Source organism: Salvia miltiorrhiza, chromosome 8 (assembly GCF_028751815.1).
Source record: "Salvia miltiorrhiza cultivar Shanhuang (shh) chromosome 8, IMPLAD_Smil_shh, whole genome shotgun sequence".
NCBI classification, from domain to species: domain Eukaryota; kingdom Viridiplantae; phylum Streptophyta; class Magnoliopsida; order Lamiales; family Lamiaceae; genus Salvia; species Salvia miltiorrhiza.
In genome coordinates, this window is record NC_080394.1 from 27352069 (window position 1) to 27375779 (window position 23711).

Here is a 23711-nt window from a genome sequence, read left to right on the forward strand (position 1 = left end):
CCTCAGCCGGACAATTCACGGCCAAACCACCCCCGGTCTGACTCGACTCACACAAAACACCACAGCAACACTACCTCATTTCTACTTCAGTTTACTAATCTAATTCTATTTTCCTTTTAGATCTATGTATGTATTCATTGTATTGTCATTATTGTAAAAGCACATATATTTTGTGGTATACAAAGTTTATGCAGCTGATAGTCATGTATTTTGGTTTGGAATCTCTGTGGAAATTATAGCATAGGTAGTAAAGTGGTTTTTCGATTTGTTCACTGAATTTCATTTTTTTTTCCCTCCAATTGTTCGAGCAAAAGAGATCAATGAGAACAGAGAGAGGGAGAGAAAAAAGAGAATAATTTAATAAAGCAAAAGTATCTCATAATCATAGATTAGTAAAAGTAATTTAATATCTTAACCACTACCCTTATTTTTTACCTACAACATCTTTTTCAGTTTTCTTAGTCTCCGTGCCCAACAGTAAATGGGGCTTTAATTCGCGGACGGAGGGAGTATTTTATATGCTATAGTAATAAAAATAATATAAAATAATTATAAATGATTAATAAAATAATTCCCGTCCAATTATGACCGGTTAGACGCTAGTATAAAATAGTTTGAGAAGAAGAGTGATGAAACAATGGATATCTTCTCCATCTCCTCCACCGTTCAATGCTCTCACACTCCACCACATTTTTCCACCTCCACTTCCGCCGCCTCATTCACTCGAGCTTCCAGCTCGTCGCAAGACAGTGCCCACAAACCCACCACCAACTCCCCCGACCTCCGCCGCCCCATCACCACCAACAAGCCCCTGAAAACATCCACTTCACGCTCCTCTCACTTCCCAGAAAACCCCCTCAAGAAATTGGTCAATCCCCGCAACCCTTCCATCGCCAACTCATCATCACACGACACTATCAGCGGAAAGCTCTGGCTGTCCAGCAAACTCTCCCCTCCACCGCCTCCTCCTCCTCCGCCGCCGCCGTTGCAAGAGAGACAAGTTGACAATGGGATTTCCGGAAATTCAGATGAAAATGAAAAGGAAGTGGAGTTCAGAGAGAAAGGCAAGATCTTTGTGGGCAATTTACCTCTTTGGATAAAGAAAATTGAGCTTGCCGAGTTTTTCAGGCAATTTGGGCCCATAAAGAATGTGATTCTGATAAAGGGGCACGATGAATTGGAGAGGAATATGGGATTCGGGTTTGTGATATATAGCGGGAACACGGCGGAGAAAGCTGCAATGAAGGCTGTGGAGTTTGATGGGGTGGAGTTTCATGGAAGGGTGTTGACGGTGACGTTGGATAATGGGCAGAGAGTGAAGGGGAAATACGCAGAGAGGGCGAGGTGGGTGGATGGCAAAGTGGGGGAGGAGTACCGGTCTGAGTGGCATGAGGAGAGGGAAGGTTCGCGGAGGGAATTCGCGAAGGTTCTAGAATCTCAACCGGAGAATTGGCAGGCCGTTGTGCGAGCTTTTGAGAGGATAAAGAAGGTAAAGTGTGTCTTTAGTGTTAAGGGAAACTGTTATTCAGTTGATATAAGCATATAGCAACTTTTATCTTCAATGAATGAGCACAAACGATATGCATTCTATTTTGAATGTGGTTAAGTTACAATTTGCCTAGATGTAGCCAATAGTAAGTCTAACTAATCATATGCTTATCGAGGATCCATGCTGAGATATGATTGCTCACGAGCGGATGTATGATAATTTTTTGCGGATTCTACACTCGACTAGGAGAACCTCATGAAATGTAGTTTATCTAGACTTTTTACAGTTTGATTTAGTGTTTTATATGAAGTAGCATCCATAAAGTGTATAGAAAGTAGTTTCTAGGTATCTTCCAATGGTCATACCTTGGATGTGGCTATTTCTTGTTCATTGGCGCTAGAGTGAAGAGAAAAGGAAGTGTATATGGACTACGAGATTGCCTGATTCGACTGTATGATAATTCTTACTGAGACCTGAATATAGTTACTGCAGTAATGTTATATATCTTGCTTTTATCCCGCACCTAGAGAATAGGGTAAGACAGTGTTGCGTCATATGCCTTAGACTTCCATCTTATTTGGATATATATGCATAAATATCTTACTATATAGCTTCTAAACTGACGAGCAACTGAATAGTCCTCTCTAAAAGTTATGTTGCTCATTTGTACTTCATCTTTATCCACTATTAATACACTAACTTTTGTAGCCTTCCAGAAGGGAGTTTGGGTTGATGGTGAACTATTATGCCAGGCGAGGAGACATGCATCGTGCACGTGAAATGTTTGAGAGCATGCGTGCCAGAGGAATTGAACCAACATTACATGTATATACAAAGTACATGTTATTGCATTTCAGTTTTAGCTCTTCAATGATATTTGAGCCACTTGGTGTCGAAGAATTTATTTTGTTTTGGTGAAAACTTACTATATTTCGTAGCTAAAGCGGATAATTGTTCTATCATTATTGCAAATGGGGTCTTGGAAGCATTATAAATCATGTTCAGCATCTGCAGATATAATTGATAAAACGTATCTAAATACTTGGTATTTGAATGTTCTGTGCAAATTAATATAAGTAGGTACCAAGAATAGAAAGATATTATCACTGCCTTTTGATCATTTAATTTTCAACTTGAATGTTCGTTCATCAATTGATCAATAAATAATCGATTTGGATTGTGCAGCCTCATCCATGCTTATGCAGTAGGAAGAGACATGGAAGAAGCACTATCATGTGTGAGGAAGATGAGGGATGAGGGAATCGAGATGAGTTTAGTGACCTACAGTATTATCGTTGGAGGATTTGCAAGAGTTGGGAATGTTGAGTAAGTAGCAATCCGTTGCATGTACCACCTATTTAATTATCTTTTAGTGACATAATATTACTGTTGGAGGATTTGCACGAGTTAGGAATGTTGACTAAGTAGTAATCCGTTGCATGTATTGTATGATATGCTTATTTCAATTAATTTCTAGTGACTTTTATGCCTAGTTTTTTCAGCAATCATTTTGTACCTAAGTATACGGCCCTTATGATTGGAACCATGTATGCTGTATTCTGATAAAACAGAGATATGAATTCAAATTGATCAAAGACCTACAATAGCGATTCTAAAAATGAAAGACCAGCTTATTGATAGTTTGGCTTGTAGTTCGACAACTTCTTTGTCATTTCATCCTTTGATTATTAAGAATGTGAAATTGGTACTTTATCTGGATAGATGCCAGTTATCTCTTCTACTTTGGTGCATGGAATCCAATTATAACCACCTTCACCTATATTTGTTCCTTAAGTGTTTGGCTCTCTGTGGAATCTTGTTTCTCCATCGAGGCATTCGTTTTGATTTATAGTAAGGTCTTCTTGACTTCCCCTGAATTCTTCCTTTTGCAATTATCTTTCTCTAATATCGTTCCCCATTGTTTGTTAAAGAGCTGCAGAGCTTTGGTTTAAGGAGGCGAAAGAGAGAATTACAAGCTTAAATGCCATCATATATGGGAACATAATTTATGCTCATTGGTATGTTGATCGCAATCTTTCAAAAGTATATATTCTATCACCATTTCACTATATTTGTCAGGAAACTATGCAGTTCTAATGATAGGTGACTCATGTGTCAGCTTTGGTGTATCATCTATGTTGCAGTTTCGTTTAAGAAATTAGTTAGATTGTCCCATTCGGCTCTTCCTATGTGATAATTTTGTTTACTTTTTATAAATGCAGTCAAAAGTGTAACTTAACTCGTGCTGAAGTGTTGGTAAGAGAGATGGAAGAACAAGGTATAGATGCTTCGATTGATATATACCATACTATGATGGATGGTTACACCATGGTACAGAATGAAGAGAAATGCCTAATGGTTTTCCACAGACTTAAGGTAAATGTGTACTCACTTACTTCTATGTCATTAATGTGGGAGAAGATTCTTCCAAATAAAGAATATTCTAGATGTAAACATGTTTTTCAATTACTTCAAGTACAATGGATATTGCTCGTATTAAGCTGAATCATAGTCTGTACTGCTTACGTCTATCACACCCTACGCCTTTATAGTGGATATAACTACCAACTAAGCCTCAGAATCAGAATAGGATGATCTTTGAAGATATTGAAGAATCCTCGGATGATTTATCAATTTTATCTCACAAAGAAGAATTTAGTTTCTTATTAAAATAGAATAAAAATCTGTTTTCTCTCTCTCTCTCTCTCTGGGGGAAGTAGGCCGCTGGATGATTTTGTGCTTTATGGAAATAGAACTCTTACAATGACTAATTTGGGTAGCAACTCTCATCAACAAAATTGGCACTATTTATGCAATATGCTCCGAAGGTCTAATGTTTATTGGCATTTTTCTTGTAATCTGTTCAACATTAGAAAATGTAAATTAGCAAATGCTCAGGAAATTGTGCAAAGGGAATTCGTGCTGTTGTTTGTGTATCTTTCCGTCAACGACAAATACTGCATGCTAACGTTTTTTCTTTTGCTACAGGAATGTGGCTTTACGCCTTCCATAGTTACTTATGGGTGTCTCATTAACCTTTATATCAAGGTAGCTGATACTTTTAGTTGCAATAATTGAATTATTTGTTTCTCGGGAATCTAATGGCGTGTCTTCTTTCTCGGTTTAATGCACGACGTATTAATTTGAAGTGGATATTGGTTGATAGTGTATCTTCATGCGTGAGGAAACATATTAATGACTTTTTGGGTCAATGATGCAAGCTAATTTCTCCTGCTTAATTGTGAACAAATTTTACAGTTCACTGTATATAGTGATCCTATTTATCAAAGTTTGATTTGCTTGATTTTCACAAATTTCTTTCTATATCTTTGCAGATGGGAAAAATTCACAAAGCTTTGGAAGTAAGCGACATGATGAAATTGGCAGGTGTAAAGCATAACATGAAGACATACTCCATGTTGATCAACGGTTTTATATATTTGAAAGATTGGGCAAATGCTTTTTCAATTTTTGAGGATGTAATTAGAGATGGTTTAAAGCCGGATGTCATTCTTTACAACAATATAATAAGAGCATTCTGTGGCATGGGTAACATGGAGCGTGCTATCCGTACTGTCGAGGAAATGAAAAAGGAGAGGCATAGACCAACCTCGAGAACATTCATGCCCATAATTCATTCTTTTGCAAAGGCAGGAGAAATGAGACGGGCACTTGATGTTTTTGATATGATGAGGAGAAGCGGATGCATTCCTACCGTGCAGACGTATAACGCTCTGATTCTTGGCCTCGTCGAGAAGCGTCAGGTACTCATTCATACTTGGCCTCATCAAGAAGTGTATGGGGAGAGTATCGAGTGTAGCTACTCACATTTCCGTTGTGTTTAACTAATTAATCTCCTTTACTTTCTATAGATGGGGAAGGCTGTGGATATATTGGATGAGATGTTGCTTGCTGGCATCAGTCCCAACGAGCACACATACACAACCATCATGCACGGTTACGCGTCGTTGGGCGACATTGGAAAGGCGTTCGAGTACTTTTCCAAACTTAAAAACGAGGGACTTGAGCTCGATGTTTATACTTACGAGGCCTTACTCAAGGCGTGCTGTAAATCAGGCAGGATGCAAAGTGCTTTAGCAGTTACAAAAGAGATGAGAACTCAAAATATCCCCAGGAATACATTTATTTACAACATATTAATCGATGGGTATGGATTGTCTTGATACTTCGATTCTGCTTTTTGCTTTGCTTCTATCTCTTATACCGTGGCACTTACCTCGATTCATCTCTCGAATTTCTTCCTCAATGCAGATGGGCTCGGAGAGGCGATGTTTGGGAGGCTGCAGATCTGATGCAGCAAATGAGACAGGAAGGTGTACAACCGGACATCCATACTTACACGTCGTTTATAAATGCTTGTTGCAAGGCTGGAGATATGCTGGTAATAATAATATTTCATTAGATGTTTAAATTCTTGAAAGAATATGTTACAAATTCTTCCTTCTTATCTCTCCTGTCTTTAAAAGTAAAGGACAGAAGAATCAGTGTAGATAAATGTAAGATATTTAGATTTTTCGTGTATAATGTCCCGGAAAGCAGCCTATGCATGATATTTCGGAGTAGGTTATCTTGTTTGATCCCCGATGACTCGACAATCTTATTCTAAAACCCCATCTCTTAAAATGAGAAAATATTGTCATATCATATGCATAGAGAATGATGGCGAAAACTTGTGTGCATCTGTCCTAATCAAATCCAGATGCAGTTTATTAATCCCTAATTAGGGTTTATTAATCATAATTAGGATTTACTTTTGCATCAGGATGTAATGAAGTGTGCCTCGTGAATAAACCTTTCTCGTGCAACTGCTTCTTCTATGTGCATGTTCTAAGCTTGTTCTTTGTGTTCTCTCTCTCTCTGACTCGCAGCGAGCAATGAAAACGATGAAAGAGATGGAGGCACTTGGAGTGAAGCCAAATATCAAGACCTACACAACACTTATACACGGGTGGTCGCGAGCATCCCTCCCGGAGAAGGCGTTGAAATGCTACGAAGAGATGAAGCAGGCGGGATTGAAGGCAGACAAAGCCGTGTACCATTGTCTAATGACCTCGTTGCTGTCGAGGGCCACTGTTGCCGAAGACTACATCTACACTGGGATCCTCAACCTATGCCAAGAGATGGCAGAGAACGAGTTGGTTGTCGACATGGGCACCGCAGTTCACTGGTCCAAATGCCTACGCAAGATCGAGAGGAGCGGCGGTGCCATTACAGAAGCCCTTCAGAGGACCTTCCCACCCGATTGGAGCTCTCACAAGGCTCTCGATGCCATCTCCGATGAAGACGAGGATGAATACGAAGATCGGGCTTCCTACAACAGCGACGCTGACGGTGAGGACGACGGCAACTTTGAAGGAAGGTTTCAGTTCTAACTTTATTTGGATATTAGCTACTTTGGAGATTCTACAACAGGTGGAATACGGCGTGGAAGAGAGTTAGGTCTAGAGTTTCTTGGGTCGACTTAGAGAATGTCATATTATTATATTCTTCAGTTTCGTAATTTATTTTTATCTATGTAATGTGTGGCAATGGAAAGGACATGCAAGATTGAAGTATAGTAGTTGACTATTCGTTGGAGTATATTAGTTTGTAGAAATTATATTTATTTATTAATGTAGATTAAACAAAGGTGATGAATTCAACTCTCTTGTAAATGACATGATTTAATTACTTTAATTTTTGGATTAATTGTTTACAAATATGTGAAGTACGCTCAAATTGTAGATTTTATATTTTTGGTTAATTAATACATGAAATTTTTAACATTTTGAAATTTGTTCGAATTAAAATTTTGACAATAATTAATCCTACTTGGACGGTAGAGTTTTATTACATACTCCCTCCGTCCACCGAAGATATGCCACAATTTTCTTTTTCGTCCGTCCACAAAAAATATGTCACATCCATTTTTAGTAGTAGGGTCCACACCATTCCACTCATATTTAAAGTGGGACCCTTACTCCACTACCAACTTCGCTCACATTTTATTAAAACTCGTGCCGAAAGTAAAGTGGCATATATTGGTGGACGGAGGGAGTAGTATTTTAGCTGATAATTAAAATGCTAGATATTTTTTTAATATATTTTCTTTGTCCCAGAAGGGTATATTTAGTTTGTTTGACACGAATTTTAATAAATATGAGGTGAATGTGTTGTTAGTAGAGAAAGAGTACAATTTTGTGAGTGAAGTGGAGAAATAATAGTTTGTCATATTGGTAAAATTATAAATAAGTGTTGAAAGTGAGATAAAAAATGAGAGGTTAGTGGTGAGGTCATGTTAAAAAATGGGTTATCATATTCTTGTAAGACAGTACTAAAAATTAAAGTGAGGATACTCTTTGGGGACGAAGGGAGTATAACATAAAAACAAAGTTGTTTTCTTTATTTTTCATGTTATATTGGGGTTCTGAAAGCGTGATATTAGAGGAATAAAACAACACCATTTTTATTTTATATGAAACACAAAGTCATAATTATTGATTGAAATGCCACGTAAGAAATTTTTGATATCCACACAAGATTAATTGTTGCCATAATTTTAATTTGGTCCAATTTTCAAAATGTTAAAAGCTCTTACTCTCTCCATCCACGAAATGAGTATCCATTTGGAGATGATACGTGTTTTAAGAAATTGATTAAGTATGTGTGAATGGATTCAATGGAATAAGGGGTTCACTTTTATTGTGAGTGGGTTGTGTGAGGTACACTTACCAAATAAGGAAATAGGTATTCATTTGGTGGATAAATTAAAAGAAAATATTACTCCCTCCGTCCCAATATTGTTGGCCACATTTCCTTTTTAGTTTGTCCCACTATTGTTGGCCACTTTCCTAAAATGGAAATATTTATCACATTCAATCTCTTACTTTATCACATTATTTTTCATACTTTATCACTTTATTACATTCTCTCTCATACTTTATCACATTCTCTCTCCTTTTTTTTTGATCAATCACATTCTCTCTCCTACTTTATCATTTTATTATCTTCTCTCTCATACTTTATCACCTTCTCTCTCCTACTTTATTACTTTTATACTATATTACCCACACACTTAAAATACTAATCTACAACTCCTTAATTCCCGTGCCGAAACCAAATGTGACCAACAATATTGGGACGGAGGGAGTAGCATTTATTTCATGGACAGAGGGAGTTTATTAATTGTTCAAAAAATAGTAACTAAAATTGAAATTTGAGTATACTTCGTCAATAACATAATTAACCCTAATTTTTATACTCCCTCCGTTCCACTAGACTTGGCACACTGCCTTTTTTGTTTGTCCCACTAGAATTGGCACTTTCCTAAAATAGTATGTGGTCCCTACTTTCTCTACTCACATAAAATAAGTGGACCCTACCTACTTTACACTCTTAACCCTTTATTCTTAATCTCCGTGCCCAACTCAAAAGTGCCAAGTCTAGTGGGACGGAGGGAGTATATTTTATCATGCATTACAGTGTAAAGAGTGAAATGACAGATTGCTTGACTTTTTATATAATGGTTGAGTTTAAATAAAATACTCATATAGTCATATATGTATCAAAATATCCATTCACATGTAACAAAATTAAAAAATATCCACTAAAATAAAAATCATAAAATTAATCACTTTTTATAAAAAAAAAAGCCAAATTTGCCCCCCCTCTCTCTCTCTCTCACGATCTATCAAGTTAAATTTCAGCTTTCAATCAGCAAACCTTGATCGCGTTCGAGGTCTTGAATAATCAACATGAAGGGTAGGTACCTCAGACTAGTGTGCCCCAAAGATTTCTTGAAAGCTCTTATGCTAACATTAATTCAGGTTTATGTGGATTTATTTATTCCAGGATTGTGCCCTTGTTGCTCCAGATCCATTTGCCACCAATCGTGGATCAATGCTCTGATTGCAGTCGCGGCTCTACTTGTTCCTCTGTTGTTACATGAGAAAAACGAAAAACAAAGAGGAGATGGTAGTGGCGGTTGAGGTGGTGGTGGTGAAAAGACGAGAGATGGATTGGCGATGAACAATTAAGTACCAGAATGTCAGTCTTCCAAATCTCGATTCATTCAACTCCAAATTGAGATTAGAGAGATGCTGATCAATTTTATAGTGTTTAAGAATACTATAGACGATCAATACAAATTGGGAGACTTTTCGAAAATTGTTACAAGGTGAGTTTGTGTCGTTAATGTTCTTGAAATTACAATCGATTCGATAAATTCACAACTGAATCGCTAGTGTTTGTTGTGAATTTGAGTTTTAAAATCCAAGTTCCCAACCAAGACAAAACTTGAATTCACAACTAGTTATCTTGGTTGTGAATTCATGTTTTAAAACTAGAATTCACAACTCGAATATAGATTGGTTGTGAATCCAAATTCTAAAACTACAATTCACAACTAGGAATAGACTTGGTTATAATGAATTCGAGCTTTGAAACTAGAATTCACAATTCGAAAATAGATTGATTGTGAATTCGAGTTTTAAAGTTACAATTTACAATTAGAAGAAGCTTGATTGTGAATTCGAGTTTTAAAATTAGAATTCACACCTCGAAAATAGATTGACTATAAATTTGAGTTGTAAAGCTACAATTCACAACTAAGAATAACCTTGGTTGTAAATTTAAGTTTTAAAACTCGAATTCGCAAAAAAAAAAAAATTAATAGTAATTTTTTTTAAAAAAAAATTTATGTGAAAGGTAAAATGGTAAATATGGCTAAATTTTAAGGCTTATTTAGATTTTATCTTAATAGATAATTTTTTTAATATTTATTATATTTCATTTTGGACAATTTTGAAGTCCACTCTACAAATATTTGGATTTTGGATTCATATAGTCACAATGCCTTAGGCGGCAATATTATTTTATTATTTTAAATAAGATACAAATAAGCTAAAAAAAATAAATTTTGATTTTTGTTTAATTATCAGAAAACTTCTGAACATTATTTTTTCTAACAATCACCAATTATTTATTAGCCATTGATTTGGTAATAATGTTCCTTTTTAACTAATAACCGTATATGGAAACCCTTCTGGTCGGAGGCCTTTCCGTTTTCTTAATATGTGGACCTTGCATCCGACCTTTCAGGAGATGGTGGCGACATCTTGGAGGGAGACTGTCAGCACACGCTGCCCGATTTTATGTGTTATGTTGAAATTGAAAAGGCTTCGTAAGGAGATTGGGGTTTGGAATAAAGAGGTTTTTGGCAATGTGGATTCCTCCATTTCTTCTCTCATGAAACAGCTTGAGACTACTCAGGGGAAGATTTCTGCTTCTGGATATACGAACGATCTCTTTGATGAGGAGGTTAGTCTTCAGGCAAAGCTAAATGTATCGTTGACACATAAGAACTGTTTGCTTCAGCAAAAAAGCCGTGCGAACTGGCTTCGGGATGGAGACAGGAATACTGAGTTTTTTCACCGTTTGACCAAGTTCAAGAAACGGAATGCGCCTTTCACTCGCCTCAAGATTGATGGTAGAGAGACTTATGATGCCACTATTATTGAGAATCATATTATTGACCACTTTACGTCTCTTTTCGCTGATGATGGTCGACCTTCTGGAGATCAGTTAGAGATTGATGCATTTTTTGAGTCGGGTGTGTCTGATGATCAGAATGCGCGGTTGGTGAGTATACCCGATGAGAGTGAAATTGCGGCGGCGGTTTTTAATATGGATGCTTGAAGTGCTCCTGGCCCTGATGGTTTCTCTGGTAACTTCTTTCAAAGTTGCTGGGATGTGATTAAAGCGGATGTCATTGCGGCTGTTCAGAATTTCTTTCGCCATTCTTATTTACCTTCTGGGTGTAATTCCAGTACGATGATTTTGATTCCCAAGAAGGATTCAGTCGACACTGTTGCTGATCTTCGCCCGATTGTCCTTTCGAATTTCTTATTCAAGATTATCTCGAAGATTCTTGCCTCTCGTCTTGGCGTGGTGGCTGCGTCTCATGTTTCTGACAATCAATTCGGCTTTATTAGCGGGCGTAATATTCATGATTGCATCATGCTCAGCTCGGAAGGTTTCAACTGTATGAAACGCACGGACAGGGGACGTAATATGGCTTGTAAAGTTGACATCCGAAAAGCCTTTGATACTATTCGATGGGATTTTATCTTGCAAGTTTTGCGAGCTAATAACTATCATGAGAAATTCATTTACTGGATTTCTATTATTTTCAGCTCGGCGAGGCTCTCTATTCTCTATAATGGTCAGCTGCGGGGATATTTTGCTTGCTCTCGCGGAGTGCGTCAGGGAGATCCCCTTTCTCCGATTCTCTTTGGAATTGCGGAGGATATCTTGAGTCGGCTATTTAGCAGCTGCGTTGATTCTGGGCATCTAGAACCTATGCGCTATAGTCGAACTTTTCAGTTCCCTACTCACTTGTTCTATGCGGATGACGTTATGATCTTTTGTAAAGCTACGGTTCGGAATGCTAGAAAAATTCATCAGATCTTTTCGTACTATGACTCTCTTTCGGGTCAGCAGTGCAGTCTGGAGAAGTCTTGCATTTACTTTGGTTCGGGAGTTCTAAATGACAGGAAAAGTGCTATTCATCGTGAGCTCAGTTTCACTACCGGGAACCTTCCTTTCAATTACTTGGGAGTTCCGATTTTCGTTGGGCGTCCGAGAGCATCTTTCTTTCAGGCAATTCATGATAGGATTGTCCAGAAGTTTGCTCGATGGAAAGGTCGTCATCTTTCAATGGCTGGGAGGCTTTGTTTAGTCAAGTCGGTTATTCAGAGTTCGATTGTTCACTCCATGATGGTTTACAAATGGCCAAAATCGTTACTGCACTCCCTTGACAGGAAATGTCGTAATTTCGTTTGGTCGGGAAATATTGATAAACGGCCCAGCTGTGCTGTTAGTTGGGGTAGAGTCTGCTCCCCCTTGAAAGAAGGCGGCCTCGGCATTAGATCTTTTACGTTAATGAACAAATCTTATTTGATGAAGCTGGCTTGGAAGTTAATTCAGGGAACTGTTTGGGCGCATTCCATTCTGAGATCTAGATATCTAAACAATTTTGGGGTTGCAAAGGATTCGGTGTCGAACTCTTCTGTTTGGATTGGGATGAAAGAAGAAGTCAATCAGTTGGTGGATGATTCTTATGTTTGTATTGACCGTGGTGAGCATACTTACTTTTGGCGGGATGATTGGCTTGGGTACAAGCTTGTGGATAAACTAAAAATTCCGATATATATGCATGATTTTCTGAGCTTCTCGGTTAGTGATTATTTTTATGATGGTGTTTGGCATTTCACGACATCCTTTGTTTCTCGTTTTCCTGATATTGTGGATGATATTCTGCGTATTCCGATGGGCGGCCAGAGGGATACGAGATATTGGAAACAGTCGATTAAGGGTGAGGTTTCGGCCTCTTTGGCTTTTTCAAATATTTGCAATCGTTTTCCTGCTGTTAGCTGGGGCAAATGGATCTGGGAAGACTTTATTCCGATGAGGCGATCTATTCTCTGTTGGCGTGTCCTCCATGGGCGCTTGCCTACTATTGATGTTCTGATCCGGCAAGGGTTAATTGCGCCCAATGCTTGTTCTTTGTGTCTCCAAGATAGTGAGACGATTTCGCATGTGCTTTGGGAGTGCTCGTGTGTTCGCCCTATTTGGACTGATTTTTTAGGTTGGTTTGGTAAAGAGAATCTCTTGGGGTGCATGGATATTCATTCCTTCTTAGTTCTGGCTTGGAATCTCTCTTGGAGTTCCCAAATTGGTTCTTTTTGGAAGGCGGGAATTATCACTCTGATGTGGCGTATCTGGTCGGGACGCAATGCACTTATTTTTGAAGATTTGTGCTTTGATAGACGTGCGGTTTTGGCCTTTGTCAAGGCTTACTTTATGGAGATTGATGGGGTTTTCCGGAAGTTGGGTAATATTTCTAATTCTTGGGCTGACTATTCGATCACTCGTGCGATTGGGGTGAGGAGCCGTGCTGCTCCTCCCCCCTGTATGGTGGAGGTTCACTGGTGGCCTCCCGTTGGTCAATGGATTAAAGTAAATACAGATGGCTCGGCGGCGGGAGCTCCTGGAGTTATTGCTACGGGTGGGGTTTTTCGAGACAAGTGGTCTCATGTCCGAGGTTGTTTTCATTTTAAAGGCGGCAACGGCTTTGCTTTCGAGGCGGAATTGTTGGCTGTGATCTATGCTATTCACATTGCTCATACCCGAGGCTGGCGGCATCTGTGGGTTGAGGCTGACTCTATGTATGTGGTTCACCTTTTGTACTCTCGCTCGAGTGATGTTCCTTGGAGATTTAGGGCGTTTTGGCAGCATACTCTTCGCCTGCTTCGGGATTTTTCTTTGATGGTCTCGCATATTTACCGTGAGGGTAATCAACCGGCAGATATTATGGCCAATGATGATCGGCAGGAAGGCTGGTGGCCTTTTGCGATTGAGGAGATTAGGATTGCGGTTGCAAGGGATATGTCGACGCATAGTCATATCCGTATGGTTATATAAGCAGGTTCGTTGGTTCCCTTAGGCTTTGGTTGGGTTGTTTTCTTTTGTTGTTGGTCTTCTGTTTTCTTTCTTGGTTCTTCTTCTTCCGGTTTTCTAGAGCCGAGCTTCTTAGGGGTGATGGTTAGGCCGGAACTCCTGAAGTTGTCTCTTCCCGCTCCTGAACCGAATGTGAGTCTTTCACGAGTACTCTTTTTCCTTCTAAGGTTTCTTCTTAGAAGGTTTTAATGAGGCTCGGTCTTTTGTTTGCTCTCTTTTGCGCTTTCTTGGATGTTTTGTACTCTTTTACTTTTCCATTAATACAAGCCTTATTCTCATCAACTAATAACCGTATATGGTATTTTAACAATGATTTTCTGATAGCAATTAGATGATAATGATTAATTATGAGTTGCCGCTTTGAGTAATAAAAAAAATATCCATGAAACATGTTATGTTAATCACAAAAAATATACTATAATTTGTTGTCTGGTCAAATTTCGTATAGCTCACTTAGATAAATATTTGTGGCCCCAAATACCTAACCCAATACAAGAACTGAATTAACCTCAATTAATTCAGCCCATACATTAAGTCATCAGAGCCCATCAACTCAAACCCTACAAGAAGAGAGGATGAACGTCAATCCCATAAATATCGGAACGACTAGGGTTTAAGGAGACGTGCCAGCAAAACCCTAGTCGTCAGGCTACCATAGGTCCACAGTATAAATAAACATCGACTAGGTCAATAGACTCATCCAATCATTCGTACCTACTCCACTTACTTACGTTCTCTACTCTCTTTGCGCACTTGCTCGATCTCTCCGCCCCCACGCTCTTACGTTATGGATTTGGGCTTGCTCTGACCAGTCAGACAGACCAGCCAGACAGACCAGTCCAACCGACGAGATTTACTATCTCACCTTTATTCTACTGTTCAATTATCTTTACGCATCATATTCATTTTTCCTATCAATTACTTCGAATTGTTTGACTGACTTGAGCGTCGGAGGCCCTTCCATCGACACCCCCACCGGTGCTCCTAGAAGGGCTCTAATGTGTTTGTGGTTTCAGGTAGGGCTGGGAATTTCGGGATCGGGTAATCGGGTACCCGATACCCGACCCGAAAAAATCGGGTATCGGGTACCCTATACCCGAAAAATTCGGGATCGGGGTCGGGGTCGGGTATTTAGGGTGTGAAAAAATCGGGTATCGGGTATACCCGATCGGGTATCGGGTATACCCGAATTACCCGATTAAAAATAAGGGGGGATTTGAAATTTTAATTTTAATTTTTTAGGGGCCCTAGTTCACTGCCAGTGTCGTCACTCTCTGTCTCTCATTCACTCCCTCCCGCCGCTCATTCCCTCCCGTCGCGGCCGCACTGCTCCAGCCTCCACGCGGCCACGCATGCCTCCGTACCTGAGCGGCGACCCCGTCGCCGGTCTCCCCCACTTGACCACCGCGCAGCAGCAGCAGCAGCAGTCTCCAGTCGCGGCGCCGCCTCCGAGCTGCCTCTTCTGGATCTGGATCTGCCTCTTCTCCCACAGCAACAGCGCCGCGCCGCGCCGCCTCCGAGCTCCGAGCCTCCGACCATCGTCCTCTGCCTCTTCTCCCACCCCTACATTTCTGGCATCCAATTCATTTTGATTTTGATTTTTGATTTCTGGATCTGGACAAGCTCGGGTAAATTCGGGTACCCGAATACCCGATTCGGATACCCGAGTCGGGTATTAGGGTACCCGATTTAGTAATCGGGTTCGGGATCGGGTACTATTTTTCACCGATTTTCGGGTTCGGGTACCCGATTTTTTCGGGTAGGGTACCCGAACCCGACCCGATTCCCACCCCTAGTTTCAGGTTGCTAGTGTCCGACGACCCGGACGTACCTGACGTCCTATTTCGTGATTGTGGATCCATCCCCAACATTGCCCAAGTCTAATGTTTGAAGGGGCCTTTTGTGCATGAAAAGGGCATTTTCATTTAAAAACATGAATAGAAAAAAAATAAATTCTCCTTACTTTGGATGTGCAAGGGATGCGAATATATATTCAATAATTGAGATAATAAATAATAATCAATTGGGCATCTAGCTCAGCTAGTAAACCCAATGCTTATAAAACACAAGGTTGTAAGATCGAAATACACAAACCTTGTATACTTCTCATCATTGTCCTCAGTGGGTGACTGATATAGCTTATAGGGGAATCCATACTTTAGCTTTGGTGTCCGACTCCTACTACCTCATCGGCATAGTCATCCTCACTCCACAGGTTGGGAAGATCCCATCTCATGTTTCTGGGGTAGGGAAAACAAGTAGGAATGTAAAAGAATGTGGTAGGCCAAGTTAGCCCCTCGTGTGTGTATATATATATATATATATATATATATATATGATACGAGGGGCTAAAATAAAAACAACTCTTAAAATATAAAATAGGAACCATGTTCAACTCTTAGATCATCAAGATCTACGATTATTTATCACTTTGTTGGATGAATTCATGGTCCTGAATTCGAATCTCATAGGTAGCAAAAAGTTTAATTTTAGCAATATTTCAGACCTTTATACAACAAATTCATACATGTTCTACATAAAATTCATATATTGACATGCGATTTTTCTAAGACTAAATCTCAATTGTTAGATTATACTCTAACAAGAGTTGTTTTTAGCCTATCCCCCCCCACACATACACACACACACACACACATATATATATATATATATATATATATATATAATTTTTTTGTTAAGTTCTAAAAAGGACAATGATTTTTTAGATGGACTAATTACTAGACTACAAGAAATTAGTGTGACTGAAAAACATGATAAACCTGGAAGCAGTTATAATCATGTTTCTGTTATCACTAAAGAATAAAATTCTTCTGATGAAGACTTTCAAATTAATAAAATTATTAAAGTCGCTAATGTTAAACCTTTTTACACAAAAAAAATACTCCTATTGATCTTCAAATTGAAGACAATACGGATTTTGCTCAATTCAGTGGTGAAGCCATTACTGAATGGAATACTGATGGAAAATCTGAATATCAGATCAAAACTATTGTTAAACAAATGCTTATTTATTCATCAGCAGCCAAAATCAAAGGCAATAAAGATAAGCAAATTGCTCAAGAAATTATTACTGGATTTACCGGTCAATTACAAGGCTGGTGGGATTTTTATATCTCAAAAGAAGCTAAGAATAAAATTCTTAGTGCTAGTATTACTGATCCTATCTCTAATGAAGAAGAATAAGATGTTGTAAACACTCTTGTTTATACTATCCTGTCTAATTTTGTTGGAACTAATGAGTTACAACTAGACAGATCTCAGAAACAACAGATGAATCTTAAATGTTTAACTCTTTCTGACTTTAGATGGTATAAAGATGTTTTTATGTCTAAAGTTCTAACCCGAAATGATTGTGGTATGAATTTTTGGAAGGAAAAATTTATTTCCGAACTTCCTCCACTTTTTGCTGAAAGGATTTCAAATAGAATAAAAACAAAATTTTCTAGTGGAAAAATAGAGTGGGAAAAACTCACTTATGGTGATTTATCTGCATAAATTACTGCAGAATGAATCATTCTTTGTAATGATATCAAGCTAAAACGGCAGCTTGAATTACAGAAGAATGAGAATAGAAATATTATTGGAGATTTCTGTGAACAGATTGGATTACAATCTGAACAACAGTATTCTAAAAAGATAAAGAAAAAACATAAATTTAAAAATAAACAAAAATTTTATTCTAAAGATCATTTAAAATCAAAACCTGTTAAACAATGTTATCCTAAAAGGATAAAAAAGGTTAAACAAAATGAAGCCATCAAACCTGTTTGTTGGAAATGTGGAAAAATTGGTCATAAAGCTAACAAGTGTTTTGTTAAGAAAAAGATTAATAATCTTAATATTGATAGGGATTTAAAAGATGCTTTATGCAATATACTTCTTAATGAAGAAGAACAAGAAGACCTTTATGTCAATTTTATCAGAGAAAATTCCTCTGAATCTTCAGAATATGAATCTGAAGAAGATGAACAAACATCTCAAAATTGCAATGAAGATTGCGATTGTGATGTATGTATTATTAAATTTATGGGATTAGAAATCAATGTTATTTCTGATGAAGAAAATTTCATTCTTGATCTAATAGATCAAATAAAAGATCCTATAGAAAAATGAAAAGCAATAGAACATTATCTTGTTCTAGCTTCAAGTTCTAATCAAGAACAAAAAGGAAAAAAGAACTAAACTTGAAAATCATATTTCTCAAGAAAGAGAATTATACTCTTATAAAAAAAATTAGAAAAGGCTAATCAAGCTGAAAGAGAGCCTACAATTTCTGAATTAAAAGCAGAAATCAATCAGATAAAATCTGAATATATATATATATATATATATATATATATATGTGTGTGTGTGTGTGTGTGTGTGTGTGTGTGTGTGTGTGAAGAGGTTCAAATGAGAATTTTTATTTAAAAGGGAAACGAAGAACCATTTGCAATTTTTGGATCATAAAAATCTACGGTGGATGCATCTTGGTGGATGAATGCACCATCTCAATTCGAATTCTGGAATGAGCAATTTTTATTTTATTTTTTCATTTTCTCCGAGTGCAATTAATTACACAACGAATACAATGTTCTTAGTTTTCATTTTAAATTGTGATTTTCACTATAACCAACTCCAATTTATACATATACATATATCACGTGGTTCTCCAAAAAATTAATTATTTAATTATCTTATTAAAATTGATGATTTTTTAAAATTACTAGCCCGAGTTAGAATTGAAAAAAATATTAACCTAAGAATGATTAATTTATTAAATATTATTTTGAAGAGATTTTAGTGTAACAATATTACTCCCTCCGTCGCACGAATCTTGACACGTTTTCCTTTTTGGGCCGTCCCACGAATTTTGACACGTTTTCTTTTTTGGTAATAATTATTACATTCTCTCTCCTACTTTATCACCTTTATTATATTCTCTCTCCTACTTTATCACTTTTATTACATTCTCTCTCCTACTTTATCAATTTTATACTCCCTCCGTCCACCAAAAAGAATCCCATTTGGGACTCGGCACGGGTTTTAAGAAATTTGTTAAAGTAGGTGTAAGTGGAGAGAGAAGTAAATTTATAGGGGTAGTGTTAATAACAATTTTAATTGATTAATCCTTCATTAATGGGTAAACAATTTCAAACAATATTGAACAAACAATTTCAACAACAAATTAAAATAAATTCGATTCCAACAAGAAATGAATTTCAGCAACAAATTTTAACACATTCAACAAATCGATTCCAATAACAAATTTAGAAAATTCCTAACAACAAATTTCAGCAACAAATCGATTCCACCAACAAATTTAAGAAATTACAGCAATAAATTCAAACAAATTCAACAAAAAGATTCGACCAACATTTTTAGGAAATTCCAGCAACAAATTCGAAAAAATTCAGAACAAAATCAGTAAATGAATATGAGAAAAAAAATATTGAAATTTAGGGCTGTAGTATATTCGGACAGTGAGTGGGAGTCGAAGTTGGGGGCAGCCATGGTCGCTGGAATTTCTGAAACAGCAAGGGATTGTCGTTGTTACCTGAGAACAAAGGGCTGATTTCTGGATCTATAGAGAGAGAGAGAGAAGTGAAGAGCGACAACGACGACGGTGGGTCCTCCTACAGCTGCTAATTGTTGCGTCGGAGATAGGGGCGGTCGGTTGTGGCGCTCTTCACCGGGGAAGAGAGGCGAGCCGCGCAGTGCATGTAGCTCCTAACCTTGAAAAATGAGCCGACAATTTGAGGGACGCGATGCCTGAAGGTTTCGCGCTCACTGGGAAGCGACGATTTGAGGGAGGCGACAATTTGGGGAAGGCGGTGATTTGGGATTTCCGGGGGTTTCGCCTCCTCCACGCTCGATGAGATCACCGGAATCGCCTCAATCGAGCAGAATCTCCTCGTCGTTGCCGGCCAAACCCGCGACTTGCTGATTGAGTGTGGGTCGCCGTCAACATTTGGGAAAACGTCGAAAATAACTCCGTCGAAGGGAGGCGCGATGAACTCCGATTTGGGGTTTCAGAGGGAGACGACGGCTACCTTAAATCACAGGAAGGAGGCGGCGCAAAAATGGTTGGCGGACTAGAATTTTGCCAAAAGAATGGAAGAAATTAGGAATGGATTGACCAAATAGTAATGGAAGATATTGGGGTAATGCGTAAGATTCCATTAAAGAGAAAGATTAGGATTTAATGAATAAATTAAAAAAGGTTGTTTATCATTTATTGTGGTGGGTCCATGAATGGCAAATCAAGTAAATAGATAAATCAAAAAAGGGTAAAATTGTATAAAAAGTGAAACAGGAATCTTTTTCGTGGACAAAAAAAAGAGGGGAAACAGGACTCTTTTTCGTGGACGGAGGGAGTACTTTATTAATTACACACTTAAAACACTAATCTACAACTCCTTAATTCCCGTGTCGAACCCAAACGTGTCAAGACTCGCGGGACGGAGGGAGTACTTGTTATGGCCCAAATTTTGCATCGTGAGATTTTTTTGTTTATTTGGCACTTCAATGCTAAGATTCGAATAACACTTTTTCATTGTCGATGTAAATTTTATCATTAATTGTCGAAAAAGTAAATTATCGTTAATGTATCTTAGTTCGTTTAATTTTGTGACAATCAATTTTCATCGTTAATTCGTTCGGAGTTCGGTAAAAAAAATTTGTAGTGATCACATCGTCATATGATATCAGCTTAAAAGACATTCCGTAAAGGTCATATCGCTTCATTGACATCGTAAATAAAATATAAATACTAATAATTGCAAATAAAATCATGAATTTGCATGTCTCGCGATCTTAATTTGATGCATGCTTCCAATATTAAAATATACGAATTTAAACTAATACATTTAGACATTATGAATGGTGGGTGGGTATGTGTTATAATCACTAAAAATAATTCTAAGATTAATACATCATAATTGTGTAGTACTAATATTTATGATTAGCAAGTAAACCAATGATGTGAGGTCAACTGAGCATGTGCCTGTTATTACAACTATATTTAGCCCTAATAATAAAACCTAGTGGAAGATGGGAGACAAAAGAGTTGAGTTGCGCACCTTTTTTGATCTTCAACTCCAATTATTATTAAGATTGTAATGTCAATGTTCCAACACCAAATCTTCAACCACACGACCAAAATATAATTAAGTTTATTTTATTTACATTAATATTTGACGTGTGTTTCCATGAGAATTTCTTTGGGGGAAGATTTTAATCCTTTTTAATGTATAATAATGAAAGATTAAAAATTTATTAGCCAATTATATTGTTCCCTAGAATACTAATTAATAATTAATCACTTAATATTTTCACGAATATGGTACCTACCTACTTTAAACTAATGCATAAGCATAATCATGCATGAATTAAAATGGGATCAAGGTACGATTCAATTTATATATTCAGGGCTTACTATTTAATTGATGCTTAATGATACCACGTCATTAATTAGCATATCAAATCATGAGTGGCTGAGGAAGGAAACTGTGTCCTCATCCAGGTTCTCGCCCAAAAAAACTTAATGTTTTATTATCTTATTGAAATTTGATTATTTTTTAATTCATTCGAGTTGGGATCGAAGAAAATTATAATCTTAAAGAGTTTATTACTTTACTGAACTACAAATTAAGGTTGTACAGTTTAACCTTAATTGAGGGAAAATATATAGTATTAAAAACGCAGCTGATCTATAATTAGATGAAATATTTCCATATATAGAATGAAACACGAATCGGGATACTAATTAAATTACTAATTATGGTTACAAGTCTTAGATTGGTCAAATATAACCTTGAACTCGATCGAACAAGAAAAAAGTAAATCGATTTCAACTAATATTTTCCCACTTCCCTAAATTAAAGTAAATTGTGTTTGATCGGTTGGATGAAATTGAGACAAATGTAGCCTACATTCTTCAGACGAAGTGTTAAAATTTTTGTTTGACTAATTTTGGAGCATTGTGAAATTAAGGTTATATAGTATACACAAATTGGTAGATTTGATATGCAAGTTTATTACTATTACAAGGGTGAAATTGTAGTGAAATTGTAGAAATACATGCAGAAACCCCACATGCATGCACTAATTTGTTTGCAACTGACCGACCTGGGACTCTGCTGCAACACAAACCTGCAAATTCATCAAAATGTGTAAGTCTATAATTTGGTATTTTGTAATCATTGATTCGTTTCATATTTGCATTTTCTTTCAATCGAGTTTTATTATGTGTTTCGTGTTTTGTTTGCAGCTGTAGATATATGTGGTGTGTAAACGCAAAAAAGAAAAAGAAAAAATAAATAAGTCTGTGATAGGGGTGTATTTTTAAAATTTTGAGAGACAAAATTTCCATAATTATAATGGCTTTTGCATAAAGTTTGCACAAAATCGATAATTTAACGATTTTTGTAAGAATAAAAGAATTGATTTGCCTTGTGTATATATATGATGTGAAATATAATAATCACTTTATACGATGTTTTGGAAAGTTAGCTAAATAGAACTTATAAATTAATTGTTTTAGAAATAATGAAAAACTTGGAGATTTTTATATAGTTCACCTCACCCGAATATCCTCCGACATTATGATGAGAAGTGTATCTAATAATGAAAAAGGGCGAATTTGAAACTAGCTATTGTATAAATATTTTTAGCCACTCTGCCCAAAATATATCATTTAAACCAAAACATAAGTTTACTTTTACAAAGGATTCACTTTTTCTCGTTAGGTACTTATATATCACATTCACAACAATCCTAAAGTGTTAATCATTGTATTATTCATTCTCCCTTTTTGTAAAGTTGTTGTAATCTTTCATACATTTTTTGCTCATTTCCTTATTCATACCAATATTCAAGCAAACTACCATAGTGCTTTATTTTCTCCTCTTCCATGAGATTTAGAGAGATCTCTTTCATCATTTTTTACCCCTTCCATTTAGAGTCGTAATTTTTTCGAATAAGGTGAATAATAAGAAAAGAAAAAGATCAAGGAAGATTAAAAATAAAAGAAACAAGTCCCATTGGGACGGACTAACAGTAGAATGAATCTTTCTGATATCAAATGTCACAAGTTTAAATTTCACTAATGCATTTATATGTCTGATGTTGGGTATCTTCGCCTAGCCAGGGTTACACCACTTGGTTCCCGAACCTCCTGTCTTCCCTACTTCGTGCTCAAGCACTTGACTCTTCGTCTTCTTCGTCTTCTGCTCCTTCTTCCTCTTCTGCTTCAGATCTGCCCAATAAGAGAAAGAAAAAGAGTAAAAAGATACAAGAAAAAAGAAGATAAAGTAAAGAGAATTCAGAGAGGGGAAAAGGTGTCCTCGGGACACGGTGGGGCTCAGATTTTCCCCTGAACTCGGAAACCCTTCCGGCAGCAGTTCGATCAAGACCAGGTGGTGGATATGGAGCAGCTTCTCAGATCTCAGCAGAGCCACCAACAGCAGGAGCCAAGTACAGAACTCCGGCGGCTTAGATCTACTTCAGGTAACCACCAATCAGGGCTCCGATGGTCTGGAAAGCCCGGTGATACCTCCACTCACACAGGGAATCCTGTACTACCAAAGAAATAACAACACTTGAAAGGAATAGCAGAGCCTTTCTCACTTTGATAATCACGGTACTCCCAGTATGAGAAAGCATCAGGGTTTTAAGGGGAGCGGCAGCCATTGAAGGCGCG

General features: G+C 37.3%; 1 protein-coding gene and 1 long non-coding RNA gene across 2 annotated transcripts; both read left to right on the forward strand.

Annotated features, from left to right (window-relative positions):
* The first annotated feature begins 598 nt into the window (after positions 1 to 598).
* On the forward strand, positions 599 to 7209 carry LOC130997394 (pentatricopeptide repeat-containing protein At5g04810, chloroplastic). Its single transcript, XM_057922684.1, has 10 exons — positions 599 to 1489; positions 2198 to 2325; positions 2675 to 2815; positions 3421 to 3507; positions 3712 to 3865; positions 4478 to 4537; positions 4825 to 5253; positions 5362 to 5657; positions 5762 to 5891; positions 6379 to 7209. Exons 1-10 carry the CDS (start codon positions 638 to 640, stop codon positions 6880 to 6882), a joined length of 2781 nt encoding a protein of 926 aa, XP_057778667.1. The 5' UTR covers positions 599 to 637; the 3' UTR covers positions 6883 to 7209.
* Positions 7210 to 14306: 7097 nt separating this feature from the next.
* On the forward strand, positions 14307 to 16117 carry LOC130997396 (uncharacterized). Its single transcript, XR_009093073.1, has 2 exons — positions 14307 to 15024; positions 15811 to 16117. It is a non-coding gene; the product is annotated as an uncharacterized LOC130997396 (long non-coding RNA).
* Positions 16118 to 23711: the final 7594 nt, after the last annotated feature.

Bases quoted from the DNA above. Each gene is read 5' to 3' on its own strand.
- LOC130997394 (XM_057922684.1), top strand. From the start codon at position 638: ATGGATATCTTCTCCATCTCCTCCACCGTTCAATGCTCTCACACTCCA. The intron at 2,326-2,674 runs GTACATGTTATT...TGGATTGTGCAG, and splicing joins ACATTACATGTATATACAAA to CCTCATCCATGCTTATGCAG. The intron at 3,866-4,477 runs GTAAATGTGTAC...CTTTTGCTACAG, and splicing joins TGGTTTTCCACAGACTTAAG to GAATGTGGCTTTACGCCTTC.